The 25,564-nt window shown below is 43.8% G+C and overlaps 1 protein-coding gene across 1 annotated transcript in view; it reads left to right on the top strand.

Annotated features, from left to right (window-relative positions):
* Window positions 1-25,564, top strand: part of cwc27 (CWC27 spliceosome associated cyclophilin) — a 304,456-nt gene that overhangs the window by 34,541 nt on the left and 244,351 nt on the right. Inside the window, exons 3-7 of the mRNA XM_078548949.1 lie at window positions 1,608-1,720; window positions 2,584-2,727; window positions 6,596-6,694; window positions 20,956-21,059; window positions 23,382-23,451. Coding sequence (XP_078405075.1) covers window positions 1,608-1,720; window positions 2,584-2,727; window positions 6,596-6,694; window positions 20,956-21,059; window positions 23,382-23,451 — 530 coding nt within the window. The remainder of the gene's footprint in view (window positions 1-1,607; window positions 1,721-2,583; window positions 2,728-6,595; window positions 6,695-20,955; window positions 21,060-23,381; window positions 23,452-25,564) is intronic.

The following is a 25,564-nucleotide window of genomic DNA, read 5'->3' as shown; positions in this document are numbered from 1 at the left end:
TAATAATTTGTGTGGCTATAAATTGAGAGAGGGGAATGTGCAATGAGACCTGGGTGTCCTCGTACACCAGTCGCTGAGGGACGCATGCAAGTGCAGCAGGCGGTAAAGAAGGTAAATGGTATGTTGGCCCTCATAGCCAGAGGATTTGAGTACAGGAGCAGGGATGTCTTGCTGTAATTACACAGGGCCTTGGTGAGACCACACTTGGAATATTGTGTGCAGCTTTGGTCTCCTTATCTGAGGAAGCATGTTCTTGCTATAGAGGGAGTGCAGCGAAGGTTTAGCAGACTGATTCCTGGGATGGCGGGACTGACATATGAGGAGAGATTGAGTCGGTTAGGATTATATTCGCTGGAGTTCAGAAGAAAGGGGGGATCTCATAGAAACCTATAAAATTCTAACAGGACTAGACATGGTAGATGCAGGAATGATGTTCCCAATGGTGGGGGAGTCCAGAACCAGGGGACACAGTCTGAGGATACGGGATAGACCATTTAGGACTGAGATGAGGAGAAATTTCTTCACCCAGAGAGTGGTGAGCCTGTGGAATTCGCTACTGCAGAAAGTAGTTGAGGCCAAAACATTGTATGTTTTCAAGAAGGAGTTTGATATAGCTCTTGGGGTGAAAGGGATCAAAGGATATGGGGAGAAAGCGGGAGCAGGCTATTGAGTTGGGTGATCAGTCATGATCATAATGAATGGCGGAGCAGGCTCGAAGGGCCGAATGGCTGCTACTCCTATTTTCTATGTTTCTAATATATTTGCTGCCCTGCATCTCAAAATATTACAAACATCAGAAACCACACTTAGTCCGGGATTTTCCTGACCCGATTCCCACCCGAGGTCAACGGACCTTTGGCTGGTCTGTCAAATTTTCCATCTTGCCCTCGACAGTTCCCACCACGGGCAGGACCGGAAGACCACAGCCTTGGTTACAGATAGCAAGAAATCTTTAAAAAGCCGGCTTGGACTGGTTGGGCTGAGTGACCTGTTTCACCACCGTATATCCTGTGTAAACTCAAACATTTCCTGTATGTTTCTTTGGCCATGGGGAGGAACTAGGAATTTACAACCATCTGCCATTTTATAAGGAAGTAATTACCTTCTAATTGACCTTGGGACATGCCTATTCACAGCAATTATGCCTTAAAGGAATATAACTCTATCTTAGCAATAGAATTATACATTACATGGTTTAACCCTCTCATCAATGTAAAGCAATATATCCTCTAATTAGCAGTGAGCAACACCAGAAGACCCACTAGTTAATCCAGACAGGCCATTTTTTAAAGCTTGATTGCTGATTTATCTCTGGCAGAAGTACACCTGCATACAGATATTGACTGTCCTAAAGAAAGTAAACATGGTTTTGTGTCTACAATGAATAACTTGCTTTTGCAAATTCAGGGGCTGAGGAGAATTAGTTTGCATTTTATGTTTTCTGTTAATTTTGATCTAGCTGATTTTGGGTATTCTGTATACAGCTGTTACAGTGATCAGTTGGATAAGAGTTAAAAAAGCAGATGATTGAAACTTAACTGAAGACAACTAATTTCTAAATGAGCCCTTCTGATTGTGAATCCTTGTTTATTTTTCATTCCAATCAGGTTATTATGATAACACAATATTCCACAGGGTTGTACCTGGCTTTATTGTTCAAGGAGGGGATCCAACAAGAAGTGGAACAGGTGGCGAGTCAATATATGGGAAGCCATTTAAGGTCAGAATTTTTTTTGCCAATATTCTCACTTCCCTTTAAGGTACTGATTAATGCTGGGATAAATTCCATGTTGCTGGTACCCTGTTTGCTACTGTTTTCAGGTGGCTGTTGATGTGAGAGACTAGGGAGATTGTTCCACTGAGGACGCCTCACAACAGATTTTGACTTCTACCTTCATCCTACCTTTCAGTAAGGGGTAAAGGCAAAATGCTGCGGATGCTGGAAATCTGAAACAAAACAAAAAATGCTAGAAAAACTCCGCAGGTCTAACAGCATCTGTGGTGAGAAAGACAGAGTTAATGTTTCGAGTCCATATGACTCTTCTTCAGAGCTCTGAAGAGTCATACAGACTTGAAACGTTAACTCTGTCTTTCTCTCCACAGATGCTGTTAGACCTGCTGAGTTTTTCCAGCATTTTTTCTTTTGGTTTCAGTAAGGGGTTGTGGGGGGCTCATAGAAGTTGGAATGATTGTTGCTGACCTCCTGCCTTTCAGTCTATATGCACTGAGGTCAATTGTAGTGCCCCTACCATCAAGTAACTCAGCACAGATTTGTGATCGGACCTAGGACATGCCCATGTGACACACGTACACTGGATTGTGTATTTATTTGCTGAGTTTTTGAGGGAGTGGGATGTCTGAATTTTTTGCATTCATGTATTTTCTATTTAGAAGTTTCTGTAAGTTTTTTGTGCTGTGCAGCTTAGAGCTCGGATTTGAATAAGCATTAATAATTATTTTTCAATTAAGCAGTACCAATTGGATTCTTTTACTTGTAGACTATGCTTTGTATTTTTGAAAGTTAGACCTTTGAAATCTTTATTTTCCATTAAACTTATTTTTTCTTTATTGTTAAACTTGCAGGATGAATTTCATTCTCGTTTACGTTTTAATAGAAGAGGATTGGTTGCTATGGCAAATGCTGGACCTCATGATAATGGCAGTCAGTTTTTCTTTACATTGGGTCCTGCGGATGAACTCAATAACAAACATACCATCTTTGGAAAGGTTAGATTATGAGGATGAAGAAATTTTGCTATTGGATTTCAGTTTTATCTACGGATATGTCCAAGGGCAAGACTCTCATTAACAAATACACTCTTGAAACAAGCACACACGCTGTATGTACTTTGTGTACACATTACCCTTACTCCCTATGTTGCAGTTTTTATGTAATGCTTATAATATAGGTTTTCTGTGTTAACATTTTAATGGAATCCCTATATTAATAAGTTTAACCTTGTCTCTTGTGCTCAAATTCCATTCCTCCAACCACTTTGTGCTATTGCACCTCCCTTCCACATCTCCCATGTTTACACTCTACTGGCCTCAGAACTGAAACCTCCTTTCAAGTGGTTTGTTCCCTAAATTGTTTAAGTGCTATGATGCTTTTATTTTCATGGCTGGGAATGCAATTTTCTCTCACTGGCAGAGCTGGAAAAAGATTTTTTTAGACCACATTGGGCTTCAAGTCCTGTTCCTAACAACCAGCCTCACTCATTTTTTAAAAAGAAAGCAAATCTCCCCAGCCTTATTGGGCCACAGGTCCTGATCCCAGTAATTAGCAGTGATTTATAAGCCCCGATACCCCTTTTTCCTGCTTGCCAACTGAGGATTGCTATTTATCCAGCCCACATTTCAAATGCCTGTATTGGGCCTTTAACAAGGAACTCATTTTTTAACCACCAGGGTGATATTCCTTGTTGTTTAACATGTTTGGAGTTAAAAAGAGGAGCCCTATATATAAATCCTGCCCACATTTCAAGAGCTGGTTCCAAGTTACAGCTGGGAACCATCTTTTAGAACTACTTGGAGAAATTCCTTTGTGGAAGGCTTCTACATAACTTGGGGAAATCTGTTACTTAAGCTGCAGAAACTTTAAGTAGTAACAGCTTCCCAAATCTGAGACTAGAGGTGTAATTAAAGGTTTCTACAGCTTCCTGCTGCAACAAACACTTGCTGATATCTTTTTTCCTCATGTCCTTTGCTTCTTACACTGAGCACCTGCTGCTCACTTTTATTCCCTTCTTCTCTCTGACCGTGAAGCACATTCACCACGAGAAGATCAACTTTCCTCCCAACTGCAGCCCAAAACGCATCGAAATCTGCTGACTTGTAACATTTTGCAGCTGCCACTTTAAGATGCTAGTTTGTTGTCCAATACTCCACTTGAAAGAAGAGGAGAAAAAATGGTAGAATGTTGAGCAAAAAGACAAGTTGCCAAAGGGTTTTTGGAAAATATGAGTAAATTATAACCATTGCAAATCCTGAGCATAGCATCCAATGAAGCGGTTGCCACATTGATTACCAAACATGCTTGAGCACTAACACCTGATAAGGTAAGCAAAGCTCTGAAATATCACTGAATTAGTGACTAGGTAATTTTGACAACTAGCCAAAGACACTTGTTAAAAAGAGCTGAATCTATTAGGGAAAATGGCTTGCACATCAGTTTTAATGGGACATTAAAATGACAATGCATTCACAATTCATTTAAACATTTTATTCATTTAACAGAGATATCTACTATTGGAAAAGATAGTAAGTGGATTTGTGCATGAAGATTCTATTCTCTTAAACATTTTATTCTTTTATCAGTTCATTTAGGTGGGCTTAACTGTGTTGAAGGCTTTCCGTACTTTACTATTGATCCCTCTAAGTGTCATCTCCTAGGGAGGTGGCACATTACTCCAGGGCTAGCCACCTCAGACTTGTAAAAGTCAGGCTTATCACCTGACACTTACCCACCCCACCCCCCTTACCCATGCTTTCTTGCTGCTTTACCTTGCCAACTCCACTGCTTGCTTAATCTCCAATTTGGCATATTCCTCATTTCAAGAGGTGGCCTCCTGCTACCCTTGTCCCACCAGCACATTTCATCTCATGGCCTACAGCGAGAAAAGCATTTTGCTGACTGTTTGGAAATAGTTTTAAGTCGTTTGACTGATTATGATATTTTTATTTTCATAGTAAACCACTTAAAACCAGTTCCTGGTTATCATTGAGAACATAGCTTTCAGCTGTACCTGGTTTTCTAAAAGAGTTTTCTAAAAACTGACTTGGGGCAAGTCTCTTTTACTCAAAGTATACAGTAAGTTCTCACTTAATGTTGTAGTCGCACTCCTGAAATTCACAACTTTAAGTGAATCATAGGTTCCCATAAGAATCGATGTTAAAACCGGAGTTGGGTTCCTTTAGTTTTTCTGGGCGAGAAATGCCCAATATAGAGGTTAAAACTGTATTGTACATATGCATTCCTAGCTGTAATAACTTGCAAAATAAAATAGATCACTAAAGATAAAAGAAATACTGTATAGTTAGATAATTTAGGACCTTTCTCAGCAGCAAAAAAGATTATAAGTTGAAATGCTGCGCATTCCTAAATGTCTACTTTCATAAATAAAATAACTTTTGAAATAAAATAAATTTAAAGAGATAAAAGAAATACAATATGCAGTAAATGTAAATAAATGTTAAAAATAATTACAAAACAAAAACAAAATTACCTGGAAAAACTCAGCAGGTCTGGCAGCATCGGCGGAGAAGAAAAAAGTTGACGTTTCGAGTCCTCATGCCCCTTTACACTCTCTTGGTTTTGGATTGACCTGGCTCCATCTAGTGGCAGAAGTTGGTCTTTTTAGGTAGCTGTTGAAGTCCCAGGGCTTCAATGTGAGCTCAGAGCGGGAATGGGAGTGAGGAGAAGAGGAGTAGCTAAAGAAGACCCCGGTGGTGGCAACAGACATTGGGAACTTCAAAGGTAAGAACAGAGGGTGGGAACAGGATCCGGATGGAAGAGGAATTCAGCGCTGAGGCTGGGAGCAAGGCTGGGAGTGAGGGGAAGAGGGGCTTCAGCACTCTGGAGGAAAATCATACAAAGGGCGAGGGCAGGAGTGGAAGCGGAAGTGAGGGCAGGAGTGGGGAGAAGAGGAGCAGCTAAAGAAGCCTCTGGTGGTGACAACAGACACTGGGTACTTTAAAATAAGAATGGATGGTGGGAATGGGAGCTGGAGGTAAGAGGGACTTCAGCACTGAGGGAAAAAGTCACGCACATGCAGGCCACAGAAGTCATCTGTGGCAAACACATTACTTTGAGACTCGCAACATTAAACTATATTGTCACTACTTAATTAACAACATTAAGGAGAAACAGTATTAATTGAGTCAACTTTAAGTGGGGACTTACTGTATACTTTGCTTTTGCTGTAATTGTTGATTTACTCCTGAAATTGCTTTGGAGATGGGGCTAGGCAGCCCTGATGGCTAATGTTGCAAGCCCTGATGCAAAAGTTTTATATAGTGCATAATTTTTGCAGTTGCTCACAGTAAGTTGCAGGGTGTCTTCCCTCTCTTACCTGTCCATGTAGTTCCCTCTTTCTTTTTCTCCTCTTATACTTTTCTTTCTCTTCCTATTATGGAAAACTTTTTTTAAACTTATAAGGGGGAGATGTATGATTTTCCCTCATTTTAGACCTGCTTCGAGAGCCTGCCTTTTCACTGGCTTTTCCTTGTCTTTTACAGGGCAATGCCACGTAGGCATCCCCTGTCCTGAGTTCCCATGCAGATTCACCAATTTCCACTGCTCCATCCCCCCAGCAAAACCCTTATCACCTTGTTCCCAGCTATGGTCCTCAAACTGGTGTTAAGTTCTGCAAAGTTCTTATTTTTTTACTAGAATAATATAAGAGCAATGTGTGAATTAAAGTTTTAATTTTATTTGTGTGTGTTTGATATGGCTTTGAATTTAATATTACTAAAGATTACATTCGAAGTTCTAACAGTTTTGACTGGTCCATACAACTGAATTTAATAAGAGTCCAATAAGACAATCATGTTTTGATTATAGGTGGGGAAATTATTGTGGAATTTTTTTTTACAGGTGACTGGTGATACTATTTATAATATATTAAGATTAGCAGAAGTAGAAATTGATAAAGATGAGCGACCAATCAGCCCTCATAAGATAAAGTCAACAGAGGTGAGATGAGAAATTTGAAATTTATATCTTAATTGTTTCTTTGTTGCTAAATTTAACTATGGAGTCCATAGCCATAAGATTAGAAGTACATTTTTGGCTCCAGTTCTTTCTACAGGTTCATCAATTTGTTATATGTATGTGCTGCTGTGAAGGTATAAATTTATGCCACTTAATGTTTTACTGTCAGTCAACTAAGCGGAAGCCCTTTATCAATTCTAACTACAGTGTCTAACATTTACCACAAGGTGGCTAATGGTGCAGTTTCCATCTTGCTACAGTTTAACTTAGAACAAGTTGTACTTATCTTGAATGCATGAGAAATCCATGCTTTCATTTGCTGGGACGTGCTCCAATTGTCAGGACTTTCTATTTAGTGACAGCACTGCTGTTTGTTAAATGGCCTTCCTAGATGCTGGGCTGTTTTGCATGCTGCTATTGAGCTGTCCTCACTTTCAATTACTTACAGGCCTGCCTGCTTCATTGATTTTGCAGTACTGTAGCCCTTTTGCTTGTTTCTACTCCTCTTGTAGTCCTCCAGGAATCAGAAAGAACAGCCAGTTTTTTTTTCTTTCATGGGATGAGAGTGTCACTGGCAAGGCCAGCATTTGTTGTCCATCCCTAATTACCCTTGAGAAGGTGGTGGTGAGTCGCCTTCTTCTCTGAACTGCTGTAGTCCATCTGGTGTGGGTACTCCCACTGTGCTCTTAGAAAGGGAGATCCAAGATTTTGACCCAGTGACAGTGAAGGAACGGCGATATAGTTCCAAGTTAGGATGATATATGGCTTGGAGGTGGTGGTTCCCATGCGTCTGCTGCCCTTGACCTAGCTGGTAGGGGTCACGAGTTTGAAAGGTACTGTTGAAGGAACCTTGGTGAGTTGCTGCAGTGCATCTTGTAGATGGTACACACTACTGCTACTGTGCATCAGTGGTGGAGGGAATGAATGTTGAAGTTGGTGGATGGGGTGTTAATTAAGCGGACGGCTTTGCTCTGGATGGTGTGCTTAGCCTTGAGTGTTGTTGGAGCCGTACTCATTCAGACAAGTGGAAAGTATTCCATCACACTCCTGATTTATGCCTTGTAGCTTATGGACAGGCTTTAGGGAGTCAGGAGGCGAGTTACTTGCTTCAGAATTTCCCGTCTCTGACCTGCTCTTGTAACCACAGTATTTATCTGGCAGGCCCAGCTCAGTTAGTGGTCAATGGTAATCCAAAGGTAAATGATAATGGCAGATTCAGCGATGGTAATGCTACTGAATGACAAGAAGAGATGGTTAGATTCTCTCGTTGAAGATGGTCATTGCCTGGCACTTGTGCGGTACGAATGTTATTTGCCACTTATCAGCCCAAAGCTGAATGTTGTCTAGGTCTTGCTGCATATGGACAGTACTATTTCAGTATTTGAGGAGTTGTGAATGGTGCTGAACATTGTGCAATCATCAGTGAACATCTCCACTTCTGACTTATTATGGAGGGAAGGTCATTGAAGCAGCTGAAGATGGTTGGGCCTAGGACACTACCCTGAAGAACACCTGCAGTAATGTCCTGGAACTGAGATGATTGGCTCCAACGACCACAACCATATTCCTTTCTGCTGGGTATGACTCCAACCAGTGGAGAGTTTTCCCACTGATTCCCATTGACGTTAAATTTGCCAGGGCTCCTTAATGCCACACTTGGTCAAATGTTGCCCTGATGTCAAGGGCAGTCACTCTCACCTCACCTCTGAGTCCAGCTCTTTTGCCCATGTTTGAACTGAGACTGCAGCCTTGGAGGTCAGGAGCTGAGTGACCCTGGCAGAACCCAAACTGCACACAGTGAGCAGGTTATTGCTTTGAATATGCCACTTGATAGCACTGTCCATCATTTTGCTGCTGATCGAGAGGAGGCTGAAGGGGGTGATAATTGGCTGGATTGGATTTGTCCTGCTTGTTGTAGACAGTACATTTCTGGACAATTTTCTACATTGTCGGGTGGATGCCAGTGTTGTAGCTGCGCTGGAGCAGCTTGGTTGGGGCCACAGATAGTTCTGGGCACAAGACTGCAGTTCTATTGCTGGAATGTTGTCAGGGCCCATAGCCTTTGCAGTATCCAGTGTCTTCAGATGTTTCTTGATATCACGTGAGTGAACTGATTTGGCTGAAGACAGGCATTTGTAATGCTGGGACCTCAGGAGGAGGCCGAGATGGATCATCTACCAAGCGCTTCTGGCTGAAGATGATTGCCAATGTTCCAGCCTCTACTTTTGCACTAATATGCTGGGCTCCCCTGTCATTGAGGATGGGGATATTTGTGGAGTTTCCTGCTCCTGTCAGTGGTTTAATTGTCCACTAACATTCAGAACTGGATGTGGCAGGACCGCAGAGTTTTGATCTGATCTGTTACTTGTGGGATCACTTAGTTCTGTCTATCGCATGCTGTTTCCACTGTTTGTTATGCAGGTAGTCCTATATTGTAGCTTCACCAGGTTGACACCTCATTTTTGGGTATGCCTGGTGCTACTCCTGGTATGCTGTCCTGGACTCATCATTGAACTAGGGTTGATCCCTTGGCTTGATGGTATTAGTAGAGTGGAGGATGTGCTGGGCCATGAGGTTACAAATTGTGGTTGAATATAGTTCTGCTGCTGCTGATGGCCCATAGCGCCCCATGGGTGCCCAGTTTGAGTTGCTAGATCTGTTCTGAGTCTATCCCATTTAGCATGGTGTTAGTGCCATGCTACACAATGGAGGGTATGCTCAGTGTGAAGCCGGGACTTTGTCTTAACAAGGACTTTGCGGTGGTCACTCCTACCATGTCATGGGCAGATGCATCTATAACAGGTAGATTGGTGAGGCCAAGGTCTAGTGCGTTTTCTCCCGTTGATTCGCTCATCACCTGCCACAGGTGCAGTCTGGCAGATATGTCCTTCAGGACACAGCTAGCTTGGTCAGTAGTGGTGCTACCAAGCCACTCTTGGCCATTGAAGTACCCCACCCAGAGTACATTCCATGCCCTTGGAGGATTACTGATTCATCAGCAGAGGGAAGGCGGTAGGTGATAATCAGTAGGAGATTTCCATGTTCCTGTTTGACTTGATGTCATGAGACATCATTCTGGAGTCAATGTTGAAGACTCCCAGGCCAACACACTCCTGACTGTATACCATTGTGTTACCACCTCTGCTGGGCCTCTCCTGCCAGTGGGACTGGATATACCCAGGAAAGGCGATGATGGTGTCTGGGACGTTGGTGTAAGATATAATTCTGTGAGTGTAACTATGTTAGGCTGTTGCTTGACTCGTCTGTGGGACAGCTCTCCAAATTTTGCCATAAGTTCCCACATGTTAGTAAGGAGGACTTTGCAGTGTTGGGGGGGTGGGGGGGGTGGGGCTGTAGTTTCCAATGTCTACGTTGATGCCAGAGTGTCTGTCTGGTTTTATTCCTTTTTGACTTTTCTGTAGTGATTTGGTACAACTGAGTGACTTGCCAGGCATTTCAGAGGGCAGTTAAGAGTCAACCACATTACTGTGCATCTGGAGTCACATGTAGGCCAGACCAGGTAAGGACGGCAGATTTCCTTCCGTAAAGTACATTAGAAAACTTGATGAGTTTTTGCAACAGTCAATGATAGGTTCGTGGCACTGTCACTGAGACTAGCTTTCAATTCCAGATTTTTATTAATGAATTGAATTTAAATTCCACCAGCTACCATGGTGGGAATTTGAACCTGTTACTGCCCTGCCTACTTTTGCTAATTAGCCAGGCTATTTAATTTTTCCCAGGGAAAGCCCAATCCAGTAATGCTATCTCCACCGTCTTATAAATCAAAAGACGATCTCTTTTAAAAAAAAAAATTCCTGAGATTTGCTACAAACATCCTGAGTTTCTATTTTTTACAAACATAAACCAGAACAGTTGATTTATAAACCTCATTAGTGGCTTAAGTAATCTCTTAAAAGGTCAGAGCTCTTTACAAAATCTCTATTGCTGCATCTGAAAATGCTTGAGATTAATATTTTTAAAAATCTTACATGTTACCCTCACATATTGAAGGACCTGGCCTCCCACAACAGTAGAATGATACAGCATCAAAAATGGTCATTATGCTAGTTCTACGATAAAGTTCAAACTTTCCAAACCCATGACCTCTACCACCTAAAAGGACGAAGGTAGCAAATGTATGGGAACACCACCACCTGGAAGTTCCCCTCCAAGTAACACACCATCAATGACTTGGAACTATGTCTTCGTTCCTTCACTGTTGCTAGGTCAAGATTCTGGAACTCCCTTCCTAAGAACACTGGGTGTATCCCTACGCCATATGGATTGCAGCAGCTGAAGAAGGCAACTCACCACCACCTTACTGAGGCAAATAGGGATGGGCAATAAATGCTGGCCTAGCCAATGACGTCCACATCCCATGAACAAGTAAAAAAAAATTATCCAATTAGTCACACTCAACTGTTTTCTCATTTGCCCTGTAAATTTTTTCCCTACAAGTATTTATCCAATTCCCTTTTGAAGGTTATTGTATCTGCGCCCACCACCCTTTTACGAAGTGCACTCCAAATCATGATGGAGAAATGAATAGAAGGCTGATAGAATTAGATGAAATAAGGTGAGAGGAGGCTTGTGCTGAACATAAACACTGGCATGAACCAGTTGGGATAAATGACCTGTTTCATTGCTGTAAGTTCTATGTGATGTGCTGCAACATACCTAAAGATTCCACATATAGTATAACTTGCTGCCGAAGTGCCATCATTTCGCATAGAGGTCACAGAAATGGTGAAAATCCCAGATTCTAAGTGGATCTGAGTCATCACAAATCGAGTCCTTTTAAAGCAGGCTTGTCCAATGTACAGCCAGCGAGCTGCGAACCAGTTTTCAAAATGCCGGTGAAACAGGTAAGTTTGAATGGAAGATCCTGCTTGGAGCAGCTCCTCCAATCACAGGCCACTTCTCTTCTGCATTTGCAGCTGATAGACTCACTAGTGAGTCTATCAATAGCAAATATGGGAGAGAAACAACCTGTGCTTGGAGGAGAAGCAAGTACCAGCAGCGGTGAGTTCAGGGCCTGAGAAGCTGGGAGCCTGGGGAACCGAGGAGTGGGGCCTGGAGTGCTGAGGGGGATGGAGAGTGTGAAGGGGGGCGGGGGAAGAGAGAGAGTGTGTGTGACGGGTGAGGGAGGGAGAGAGAGTGTGTGTGACTGGTGGGGTCGGTGCACGGGCGCAACGGGCAGGCGGGTAGGACACGTTTGTATTAACCTTATCCACAGGCAGGATAAGAGGGCTCACTGGGGTCACAGTCAAGTATTTATTTTTGAAAGTTTTACAAACTTGTTTATGTGACCTGCAGTATTTCAGAACGCATACCAGCTGCTTTTTCTGGACTCTTAATCTTCAGGTCAGCACTCTCCAGTGAGGAATCTTTTCTGGGCCTGCAGGTTTCAGGAAGCCTTCCCTTAGCATGGGAATGGGAACGGAGGAGGAAGGGAGGACTAGAAGGGGGAGGAGGCCAGGAGTGCACATTCAGCCGCCAAGGGAGCCATCTTTGGGAGGACAGGTGCAGGCACAAGGAGTGCAGGGCCAAGAGGTAGTCCAAGGCGGAAGGGGCTGCAGAAGATGCCACTATCCTGCTGCCAGGGTATACAGACGGTGAAGCAGCTACCTCAATATGCCTGAGGTGCAGTGCCGAAGGAGGCTCCGTGTCTCAAGGGAGACAGGTAGCTATATCTGCCAGATGATGGGGCCTGGGATCTCCACTAACTGTGGGTAGACACCCCATGCCAGTGGCTCAGGTCACAGCTGCCCTCAACTTCTATGCCTCTGGCTCCTTCCAGGGCTCGGTGGGTGATCTTTGTGGTGTCTCCCAATCAGCTGTCCACACTTGTGGCAAGCAGATTACAGACACACTGTTCAGGCGTTCATGGACCTTCATCCACTACCATTGGGACCTGGCCAGCCAGACACAGCGAGCCAGAGGCTTAGCGGCCATTGTTGTGTTCCCCCGTGTCCAGGGTGCAATAGGCTGCACACATGTGACCATCAAGGCGCCAACAGGCGAGCCCGGTGCCTTAGTCAACAGGAAGGGCTTCCACTCCATGAACGTGCAGATAGTGTGTGATCAGAGGATGCAGATTCTACAAGTCTGTGCAAAGTACCCAGGTGGCTCCCACGCCGCCTACACCCTCGGACACTCCCAGGAGCCGGGGCTCTTCAGTGCTCCAGCCCGGCTGGATGGATGGCTGCTGGGTGACAAGGGCTATCCCCTCAGAAGGTGGCTTATGACACCTCTCCGCCATCCAAGAACAGAAGCTGAGCAGCGGTACAATAAGAGCCACGCCTCCACAAGGACTGTGGTGGAGAGAGCCATCTGTCTTCTCAAGATGCGCTTCCAAAGCCTGGACCACTCAGGGGGCACACTCCAGTACCCCCCAGATCGTGTGTCGGTGATAGTGGTTGCATGCTGCGCTCTCCACAATCTTGCGTTGGAAAGAAGGGACGCAGTGGCTGCGGCTGCACACGATGAGCCCAGTAGTGAGTCCGAGGATGAGCACGTACAGGGAAATGCTGAGGGGGTAGATGCTGACCTGTGCATACTCCAGGGAGGCAGGGACACCCAGGAGGCTTTAATCAAACAAACCTTCAGCTAGCACACCACAGATGGTCCGCCAGGACAAACCTGGGCTGTCGGCTCGACACTCAACACCTAAGTGCAAAATCTGCCAGGTTAGCAACAGTAATTAAGGGCATTGTTAATAAAGCTGAATGTCCAAAAAAGCACTCATTAGTTTTGGAAACCATACGCATGCAGAATAAAAGAGGCACCCTCAGCCATGGTGACATACCTGAAATTAATGTGTGAAACAAAGATGCTTATTAAAAAAAAATACAAAAATGTTACAAATGAAATAAAATCATAAGGGCGTCATCTCGGGCCAACAAAAAACCACCAGTGAAAAACCCGTGGTGTGCCTAATGTGCCTTATGCTTTTGTTTCCGGATGCTACATCTTGGTGCTGCCCCATCGCTGGGAGTGGCATCTGAGACAGCCTGCTAACTCTGCTGTCCTGTTGGCCTTGATGACCTTGGCGGTCGCCCTCTGGCCCATGGAGCCTGTGCTGACCCTGCCTGGGAGGGAGCTGCCAGTTCCTCAGCTGGCATCTCCACAGTCGTCGCAGCCCCACCAGATGATACGGTCACTGGGAGAGGGGTGGAGGAGCTACCACCCTTATCTGGAGCACCCTGAGAGGAGCCCGCAGAGACAACAGGCAGCTGCTGCGCTGATGTGAGTTCGCTTCGGACATCCCTGCTCACCGTGGATGGATGAGCACCGAGCTAGGAAACTTGATGCCCAGACCATCTCCCACATTGGCAATGACCAGCTGAGGTCAATGCTGATGTGAGGGCTTGCTGGTCAGAGTGCATTCCCAGGAAGCCCTGACGGGTCTCCTGGAGGAGGCTGTCCATGAGAGTCGCCACTCTCTCAATGGAGGACACATGGCGCACAGACATGTGGCACATTGCTTCGGCGAGTGTCCGCGTAGACTCCTCCGCCACGGAGACGAAGCCAAGCATAGTCTCATGCATCTCCCCCAGATGCTCCTGCACACCCGGCTGCATTTCCTGCGTTTGCTGCGTCACGGACGACTCCAGACGCACATCATCAGGCACCGACTGAGCAAGTGCCTGGTCCCCTGCAGTCCTCTGACTGCTGGCACCATGGGCACTCTCTGTCTCTGCCAGCTCCTCCAGCAACTGTGAAGTGCTCTCAACGCTGTGCCCTGGGACACTAACCATTGTTTGAGTTCCCATCGAGATGCTAGTTTCTGCGCTGGTGCTTGCCTCACAGAAATGGTGTGACACTGGTGAGACTTCAGGCCCCTCAGGTGTGAGACAGAGCCTCTGTTGCTCCTCTTCCCGGCCCTGCTTCGTTGATGCTGAAAGGAAGAACAAGGACAGTGGATCACTTAGCATGGAGACAATGACAAAGTCCATCCCTGTCCCCAGGATCATTATGTGCTCAACCTTCCATAACCAATGGTTAAGCCATGTTGCAAAATTAAATCATCTAACATTCAGCAGTGCTATGGCTGTTGGGAGGACAATGCTGATCTCACTGTTAGGCATAAATACCTGGCCGTGGCACCCCAGCCTCACTAACACCAGTGGACCTGAGTGCATGGCGCCTCTCCAGATCCAGAGCCTCCTGTTTGAAACGGCTAAGAATGGCGATCTGTGCCTGGCCGACGCCAGTCCTCGCACGCTCTGCTGCGTTATGAGCATTCTCCTGAAAATGAGAGAAGAGCATTGATTAGTGAAAATTGCACATGGACTCTGTTCGTGCACGGCCCACCCCAACCAGAGTGGGACATATCAGGGATCCAGTGCCTCCTCACCCCGAGCTCAAGGGCAGCGGATGGTTAGTTGCCACGCCACCTTGAAGCTCCCCTCCCACCATCTCATCACCCTGACTAGGACATGTCCTGGAGTTCCAGCACTGCACCTAGGTGCAGCTCCTCCAGGTTGCCCCAAACCAGTCATGTGAGACTCAGTATAACACATGCTGCGGGAGCAAAACACATCTCATCACCCTCTCAGACTGACCTCAGCATGGGCAGTATCTGCTTGCCCACCCAGCAAAGGACAAATGCCGTCAATGCTTCAATGCAGTCATGAAACTTGGACTTGGCGGGGTGGGGGCAGCAGAGGGGTAAGCTGACCTGGGTTAAATGCCCAATGCCAACATGTTGCGCTCTGGCAGGGTGAGTACCAAGTCATTGAAGCGCTTGCGACACTGGATCCAGTTGCACCGCACCACGTTGCGGGAGCTCACCACATCCACCACCTCCTCCCAGGCACGTTTTGTCATGTGGGGGTGCCTCTTCCTCCCATCCTGGGGGATCAGCACCTCCCACTATGTTGCCACCTCCTCGAGGAGGGCAGCAAGGCAATCATCCAAAAAACAAGGAGCACACTGGCCCCCTTGCCCTACTCTCCAGCCTGGCCTGCCCTGCTGGCCTACCCTCTGGACTGGCCTGCTCACCAGAAGCCCTCTGCTGTGGCCTTGCATTTGCTATTGTGAGCAACCTAGAACAGGCTGCCAGGCCTTCATTTAAACAGGCTGCCGGGTCACCATTGGACCTGGTGGTCTGTCTGCGCCCGCCCACTCCCGTTATCCTCGAGTTGAGAAATATGCTAGGCGGGCCTTAATTGGCCCGCCCGCGTAAAATGGCTGCATGGACCCGATCGTGAGTGGCGATCGGGGCCGCACCTGGTGTCGTCGTCTCTTCTCCCCCCCCCGCCGGCCATCCGGAAAATTCAGCCCACGTGACAGGGGCAAGAGAGAGTGAGTGTGAGATGGGAGAAGAGAGAGCATGTATGACGGGGGGGAAGAGAGTGTGTGCGCGAGAGTGGGGGTAGAGGCAGAGAGTGCGTGAGGGTGTGGGGAGAGGCAGAGAGTGCGTGAGGGTAGGGGGAAAAGACAGAATGTGTGTGGGAGGGGTGTGTGTGTACAGGGGCAGAGTGTGACCATAATCCTGGTTCACTCCCACTATCAGGATTCTCATTTATCCTCATCCCTACACACCATCATTCACCCTGATCCATTCTCACAGTGGGTGAGGTTTAGGGTGTGAGCACTTGAGTCTGGGAGTGAGCTGGGCATACACACACACACACACACACTATTACCGTCTAATATTCATCTTTATTTATTACTCATTGTTTTTTTGCTCAGCAAGTTGTTTTTTTGCATACCTCAGGTTTTTTTCGAAATTCATGTTTAATGTGTCAAACTTTATCTTTCTGAAATTTGCTCATCGACCCCTTGAGTGAGACAAATTTTGACATGTGGCCCCCCCCACGCGTAAAGGTTGGACAAGCCTGTTTGAAAGCAACAAGTCTTGAGAGCGAGAGCAGCAGTTCTGTGTCCTTCTGTATCATTGTATTAAAAGGGAAAGAAAGTCCAAAGGTGAATATAGCCCAGTACCATGTGACTCCAGGTTCAGCTACATTGAATGATTTAAATTCGAGTCGGCTTTGAGTGGGGCAGCTTTGTGGCACATGGAACTGCCCCTGGCTTTCTACGCTGTAATGATCTTGGGAGTGAGTATAAGCTGGTCCTCACTGTGCCCACTTGGAACTATTTGGCCTAATTTCAGGCACCAACTTCCTGCATCCAAGGACACTTGAAGAACGGTAGATTATTTTTCAGGCATTCAGAGCTGCTGTCTGAGACTGTTGTTTTGTCCCTTGCATAGACTAATGAGGGGCCTAAAGCCTGATATAGGATCTCTTGGGAAAACAAGGATGTCCAGATGTAAGGGCTGCTCCTACCGATGGAGGGGCTTCTTTTGGAAGGCTCAGTCTCTCCTCTTCTTGGGATCTCCTTCCAATGAGGGTTATGGATGGTCTCTCTTGAATGGTTCATTAATCACCTTACCCCCCACCAGCCACCCCCAATTAGCATCTCTAAGTTTTGTGTTTCCCTTGAAAGATAGAAGGCTCAGTCATTTCCTTTTTCCATTAAGTGTCTATGAGCAGGGATCTCCCTCTCTTTATCAACCCTGGCCTGAGGGAGCGGCACCTGGTTACTTGGTAACTGGATCTTTGTTTGAATGAACCCAGGACGCCCAGCCTGTCCCCCTTGTTGGAGACTCTAACTTGTTCTATGCAGCCGGATTGAGTGTCCTGAATCCGCCAACAGATCTTTTCCCTCTGGCTCAAGTGCAACTTTGGAACAAGACACTACAGCACTCCATAACTCACGCATATATGTCAACATTTAGCACAAAGCACATTATTATGCATAATTGTATCATGTTCCAGGCTTGGCAAAGCAGGCTTCACTTCTGGTTTACATTCCAGTCAGCTGTCCAGAGTCTTTGTGCAAGCGCAGGTGTGATGGATGGATGCACGTGCACAGTCCGGAATCGTGCAAGCATGCGCAAAAGGACTGTTAAAAATCCCAAGTTTTCAGAGCCCTCTTGTGAGATTGTGAGTGAAGTAGAATTTGACTGAATAATCATATCTCTTGTGGATTAGTCACAATAGTTTGCATGTACATCTGATCTTTAATTCTTTTTCCTTAGCAAAACTACAATCCTTATTTAATTAATTTTCACCAACCCTCCCACCCCTAAAGGTATTAAAAATCCACCACATAGTGAGAGCTTGGAGTCATGCTGGACAGACAAGGCTTTTCTCGACCAACAGCTTCCATGGTCATTTTATCAGGTGCCAAACCAAATTTAACAAGATTTAATTCAGTTTCCCAACTTGTGATGTTGGAATTTGGGCTTATGACATCTAGATTGTTGATCCAGTACTGTAACCACTAGGCTACCATCTAACCTTGTGTGCAGCAGGTGATCATTCTCATGGAGGCCCAAACAGCTGAAAGAGCATACAGTACTGTACTGCTCGGACAGAGCTTTTAATAAATTCGTATGAGGATATAGACTATTGTGTCGATGAACTAATCATAAGAGTTGCACGTAAGGATGGAATTCATGTTAAATTCCTAAAATGTGCACCTAGGTGTGTTGAACACTGTGATGTTATTGTCAAGAACTGCTTATTGAAGTGATCTAATTGAAACTTACTAAATTCTTAGAGGGCGTGACAGGGTAGATGTGGGTAGGGCGTTTTCCCCTGGCTGGTGAGCCTAGAACCAGGGAACATACTCTCAGAATGAGGGCCAGGCCAGTTGAGACTGGGATGAAGAATCATTTCTTCAGAGGATGATGAATGTTTGAAATTCTGTATCTGAGGGCTGTGGAAGCTCAATCATTGCGCATCTTCAAGACAGAAATCAATAGACTCCTGGAAACTAATGACATCAAGGGATAAGGGGATAGCGCAGGAAAGTGGTGTTGAGATAGATGATCAGTCATGATCTAATTGAATAGGGGCAGGCTCAACATGCTGAATGGTCTATTCCTGTTCCTATGTTCCATATTTGTCTTGCAGCTTTCATTTTGAGGCCTGGAATATGTTTCTGTTTACCAAATTGCCATTGTGGTCCCTATCCACAAGAAGCAGATCCTTGTAAGACTGAAAACTAAAAGAACCTTGCTGATATCGGTGGCTATTAATATTGCCTTGTGGTATTTATCTAGAGGCCCTAGACTAATAGGAAAAAACAGTCAAGTTCGATGTTATTTTTGTGAGAATTGCATGTGACGGGTTGAATTTTATTAAGAGTTTCTGGACCTTTCTCAGGCCTTTGGGGTGATCCACTTGACATTGCCTTTATCAAAAAACTGAAACCTTCAGGACTAGATGGCCAACTTTTGGATTTCATCTGGGATCTTTAATGAAGAGAAAAATGGTTCAGGACCATTGTCCTGCAATTGCACAGCCTTTACGGTAAATGCAGCCGTCAAATTCTCCTTCAATTCCCCAATGACTCTTTTAGCCTTTACATTTTATCATAATCTACCTTCTATCACCAAAGAAAATTCAAGTGCTAATTTCAAGGCCCATTATTTTCACTTAACAGTTTTTAATTCCCTTAATGGTTATTTAGCAGAACCTTATTTTCGTGGATGTGTAGCTAGCACACAATTGGAGACACACTTTTTCTCAGTGAGTAGTGAATCAAGTTCTGTAATGTTTATTAACGTTGTGTCATTTTGGATAGCCTCAAGTATCTGTTTTGGACATTTCTGAGTTGGCATGCAAAGAAATTCCAAATAAACATTATAGTGGCACAATTCTGACAATGATTCAGCAAATCCTTTAAGCGATAAGGGTGATGGAAATACCTAGGAGGACTCAGCAATGACAGAAAGGTTAATTAGACTCTTCACAGATTGAGATGTTTTAGATCGGGCTTTTAAGGTGGTTTTCTTTTTCAGTGTTTTCATAGAACCTTTATTGATCGGACTTTATTCCTCATGAACAAGAAATGTGCCTCTTCAGAGTCCTGCCCTTGTATAGGGTAACATGGCTTGAGTCTAACAATTAACTTAACTGCAGTAAATTGAATACTGGAACTTATGTAAGATTCCCACTATGCCTTTCATCAGTTCAGCAAATGAGGAACAGACTGATACAGGTTAAAATACTTAATTATTTATGAATCCAATGGCATCGTGAAGCATGGGAAATGGACATTCACTATATAGTACAACTATTATGCTCAAAAATTTTGAAAACAGTTCAGAGGGCTAATTCACTGTCTTCCTGTTTTTACCAATAAAGCTTTGGAACAATTATTTGATGCAGAAGTAATGTTTGAGAGAAAGATTCAGGATTGCTGCAGACTAGATCTCCTCCTTTTCCTTCTCACTTCCATCCTCCTCCTTGGTAACAACTGCCTTCCTCTAAAGGACTAATCAGACTAACTCCATTGATGACTCCTTCAGCAACCAAAGCCTCCAGTTTATAAACTGAACAACTCTTTGATCTCAGAATAGCAGATTAAATGCTCAATACTATTTTGACATCCCAAACAGATTATGTTAAAAATGAAATGAAATGTTACAACCACTTGACCTCTCTCTTTAACAGTAATTATTTCTTAAACTATTTTAATGTGGATCTTAAAGGCACTTGACTTGTTTGCCCACTAAAAGTGCCCAGAATCACATGTACTTAACCATTGTCTTGATTTTTATGCATAAATTTATACTTCACAGCAATGTCATAATTAAACAGCAGTACACAGGATGAGCTAGCTGCCTCAGCAGACAGATTGGCTCTAATCTGCCATCTTAATTTTAGGAAAAGAGCAGAGTTTTTTCTGACTGAGATTTTTAAAAATACACAAAATCGATGGAGTGAAATATCACTTTTCATCGCTTTAGACATTCACATTCACATGCAGTAACTTCAGATACCCAAGATGTTTTATAAAAAATTGCAAAGCAATTTTCTGCCACTTGATGTCACCAGTGTAATTTGCGAATGCAAGCAATTTTTAATGATTAAGTGCATACCAGAGAAACAGAAGTATAATTTCAGTTTGATTAGAAGTTGTTTTAGCCAATATGATTTTAATTGTCTGACAGAAAAATATCAGTGTTCACCTAAATTAGTGAGTCGGCAAATGTTGATAAAAATAATGGTTCCTTCAGTCTTTTTCTATGTTGGAATGAAGATTTGCATCTCTGGAACTTTTGAAAGCCAGGTATAACTTTGAAACAATGCTTTTCTCTAACATTTAGGTATTGACCTCTGTCTTAATGTTAGTGTTGAAAGTATATAAAATAAGATTCATTGTTTCTAAATACTTGCTTTTAAGATGCACATTTTATCAAAATATTTTCCTAGGTGTTGCACAACAGCTTTGATGACATTGTTCCAAGGGTGTTGAAAAAACACAAAAAGGAGAAAAGAGAGGAAGAAGTGAAAAAATCTTATTCCAAAGGGACAAAGTAATAAAAAGTTATTGATCTTGTTGACCTTTTTTTATGTATATGCCCTCTTCTATTTTCATATACAAATTGTGTAAACTCTTTTGTAGCTATGCATATTGAGAATGCTTATTTATACCTTTGAACTATATTAGCATAATTTAATTGAAAACTTTGACCTTAGATGGGACTGCCCCCTTCTTTCTTTGTTACTTTGATAATTGATAAAATGGTGTGTGCTATCTACAGTTCAACATAAAAATGTGACATTTTCTCATTGAGGGGATTGCTTATAATGTTGGACCATTTGTATTGCAGTTTAGGAAACTTTGCTTTTTGCATACAGAAAACTAGAGTTTGGGGCTTTATTAAAGTGAATTGGCATCACAATTCATGAAGAAAAAATCTCCAATACTTGCAAGTGAAATAACATTAAATCAAAGGTATGGAATGCTATTCAGTGCTCTTCTTTGAATGAAGAGCAACTAGCATGCTATAAATTTCATATCTGTTCTGTTGCAGAAGCTAAGTGCTCCATTCTTTTAAATTTTAACATTTCTGCTTAAAAAAAAAACCTTGTCTCTATTTCAGATTTCTTTTTAAATACTGGGTTATTTCTATTTTTGACACATGGGCAATATTTTTGCAGTGGTGGTTTTGTACCATTTCATCCAAAAAATATGATCACCAATCTGAGCCACTAATATATTGAAGTTGCATCAGCTTTCTATTCCTACAGCAGAGACTGAATGAGCTCACATGTATGTTCTAAAATCGAAAGACTATATGTGTAACAAAAGCATGAAGTTACAGAGAGCATAATAATTTTGCCAAACCTGAACAAGCATCGGTACATCTGTGACATATATAGAGGATCTCAGGACTCAGATGGACAATCAGATTTGTTAGAGTGATCACCAGAATTAGTCTTGGGAGTTTTACAGTTTATCTGGCACCTCATCAAAGTGAAATATCATTTCAGTAGTACAAACAAGAGTCTATCAGCATCTGGAAAGAAGGGCAGTTACTATTTCAACTTGAGATCCATTATCTCAGCCTGAAGTGTCAATTTTCCTTTTCTTCTTTAGATCCCTAGAGGCCAGTGTGTGTTTTAGCTTTATTGTTTTTATTTATAACTTCAGTTTTTTACAGATGTTCAAAGACGAACTTAGCCTTTTAGGTTGATAAGATTTTCATGAACCTAGGCCTGTCTCCATTGGAAGAAAAACGTTAATTAAATCCCCTGTATGTAAATTGTTAGAGTTAGCTTTCCCCTTGATAAGACAAGATTCATGACAGTCAAAGCTAACACTCCCACAGTGGTTACCGTTTGAAACTGTCTGAACAGCATCTACCTGAGACAGTTTGTGTTTTTTTAAATTAATACTAGGTTCACTTGGAGGCATAGGTTCAGAGAAACCTGAATTGCTATATTTTGGTGGAAAAATAAGGAAAAGGAAAAAATGATAAAACTTTTGAAAGCAACAGGTGAGCAGGAACTTGGGGTTTAGATACATAAATCTTTACAAGGCGAGAACAAGATAATTAAGTTAAAAACAAAAAACTACTGCGGATGCTGGAAATCCGAAACAAAAACAGAATTACCTGGAAAAACTCAGCAGGTCTGGCAGCATCGGTGGAGAAGAAAAGAGTTGACGTTTCGAGTCCAATGACCCTTCAACAGAACTGAGTGTAGTTAGGAGAGGGGTGAAATATAAGCTGGTTTAAGGTGGGGGGCGGGAGGAGAGAAGTTGAGGGTGGGGTGGTTGTAGGGACAAGCAAGCAGTGATAGGAGCAGAGAATCAAAAGATGTCACAGACATCACACCTCTTTGATTCTTTTGTCTGTGACATCTTTTGATTCTCTGCTCCTATCACTGCTTGCTTGTCCCTACAACCACCCCACCCTCAACTTCTCTCCTCCCGCCCCCCACCTTAAACCAGCTTATATTTCACCCCTCTCCTAACTACACTCAGTTCTGTTGAAGGGTCATTGGACTCGAAACGTCAACTCTTTTCTTCTCCACCGATGCTGCCAGACCTGCTGAGTTTTTCCAGGTAATTCTGTTTTTGTTTAAGATAATTAAGTTGTTTATTTAAAAAAACATGAGACCCTAGATTCTATAAATAAGGAAAGAAATAATGCTAAATGAATATAACTCATTGGTTTGGCTGCAGTTAGAATATTGTGTGTCTGCTAAATCTCTTCTGTAAATAATGTAGTTAAACAAGTATCAAAAAATAGTTATATCCTTTAGTGGGAGCTGGTCATGTTCAAAAATATAGAAAATCCTGAATTATACTTAGGAAATACTTTTAATTGCTGGCTCTTTGTTTGTTCTAGAAATTTCAGTTTGCTTTCCTTTGGAGAAGAAGCAGAGGAGGAAGAAGAGGAAGTGAACAGAGTTAGCCAGGTGGTAATCTGATTTAATTTTTTTTATCCTTTAATGCTTGTGGAAATCTGTAACTTTTTAAGTGTCTTTCCTTCTTCTCTCATCAGGGTGTTGACCCTTGCTTGTTCCAGGGGTGTCTACTACCTTTTTGTTAAAGTTTCTAAGTGGCCAGACATGTATTGGCAGGCTTTTTCATAAATGACCAAGATTCTGTGGCCACCTGCCCAGTACCCACACATGCAATTCACAAGAGCCCTTGTTTTTTTTTTTAGTCCTTTCACGGGATGTGGGTGTCACTGGTTCAGCCAGCTTTTATTGTCCATTCCTAATTGTCCTCGAGAAGGTGGCGGTGAGCCGCCTTGAACCGCTGCAGCCCATCTGGTATAGATACACCCACAGTGATGTACCTACACCACAAGGACTGCAGTGGTTCAAGAAGGCAGCTCACCACCACCACCTTCTCAAGGGCCATTAGGGATGGGCAGTAAATGTTGGCCTCGCCAGCGGCCCCCACATCCCATGAATGAATGAAAAAAAGGGAGTTCTAGGATTTTGACTCAGCAATAGTGAAGGAACGGCAATACAATTCCAAGTCTGGATTGCATGAGCTTGGAGAGGAACTTGCAGGTGGTGGTGCATCTGCTGCCTTTGCCCTACTTGGTGGTAGAGGTGGCGGGTTTGGAAGGTGCTGTCAAAGGAGCCTTGGTGAGTTGCTGCAGTGCATCCCTTACTCTGAGATTAGGCCCTCTGGTCCTTGACTTTCCCACAAGGGGAAACAACCTCTCAACATCTACCCTGTCAAGCCCCCTAAGAACCTTATATATTTCAACAAGGTCACCTCTCATTCTTCTAAACTCCAATGAGTACAGGCCTAACCCACTCAACCTCTCCTCATAAGAAAATCCCTCCAGACCCGGCATCAACCTAGTGAGCCTTCTCTGGACTGCCTCCAAGGCCAGTATATCTTTCCTTAGATAAGGGGACCAAAACTGTTCACAGTATTCTGGGTGTGGTCTAATTAGTGCCTTGTATAGTTTTAGAAAGACTTCCATGTTTTTATACTCCATTCTCTTTGAAATGAAGGCCAACATTCACTTGCCTTACCTATTACCTGCTGAACTTGTATGCTAGCTTTTTGGGATTCATGCCCCCAAATCCCTCTGGCTGCAGCTTTCTTAAGTCTTTCTCCATTTAAGTAATATTCAGCTCCTCTATTCTTCTTGCCAAAGTGCATAACCTCACATTTTTGCACAATATATTCCTTCTGCCATGTTTTTACCCACTCACTTAACCTGTCTATATCCCTGTTTAGACTCTTTGTGTAGTAGGTGAGTTACTTGCTGCAGAATGTCCAACCTCTGACCTGCCCTTGTAGCCACAGTATTTATTTGGCTGGTACAGTTCAGTTTCTGGCCAATGGTAACCTCCAGGATGTTGATAGTGGGAGATTCAGCAATGGTAATGCCATTGAATGTTGAGGGGATATGGTTGGATTCTCTCTCATTGGAGACGGTTGTTGCCTGGCACTTGTGTGCCCAAGTCTGAATGTTGTCCAGGTCTTGCTGCATGTGGACACGGACCACTTCAGTATCTGAGGAGTTGCGAATGGTGCTGAACGCTGTGCAATCAGCACTGAACAACTCACTTCTGACTTTATGATGGGGGGGAAGGCTGTTAATGAAGCAGCTGTTGGGAATGGGAGCCGTAGTATATTTTCCCCACTTTTTAATGCAAGGGGACTGTAATCAATTTTAGTATTGGCCCGAGAGATCATGAGCTGGTGTTTCAGTCTGGAGTTGGGAACCTGAAGTCAGGACCAGATGAAGCATCCCCTCCTTTCTTGATGTGAGCCCACTGTGGTTACCTGGTGACTGGCCACGGTCCAGGCTGATGTCTGGTGTCTGCATTGCCGCTTACGAATTTCGTAGCAGTTCCGACCTGGCCTCTTTGAAAATTGCTCAGGGTCAGGATAGTGGTGCCGAACTGGCACAACAGCTGGTGGTACAAAATTGCTAACCTGCCTCTCTCTGACCCTGAGCATGACCTGCCTTTAAAATCCAGCCCATGTGCTCTGAGTCATGTTATGCTGGTAGAAGTATAGCTGCTTGTGGGGCTACCCAAGCCAAACAGTTTA

Source organism: Cetorhinus maximus, chromosome 1 (genome assembly GCF_964194155.1).
Source record: "Cetorhinus maximus chromosome 1, sCetMax3.hap1.1, whole genome shotgun sequence".
In the NCBI taxonomy this organism is placed as follows: domain Eukaryota; kingdom Metazoa; phylum Chordata; class Chondrichthyes; order Lamniformes; family Cetorhinidae; genus Cetorhinus; species Cetorhinus maximus.
Note: the sequence above shows the minus strand (reverse complement) of the source record. Positions and strands in the feature narration are given on the sequence as shown.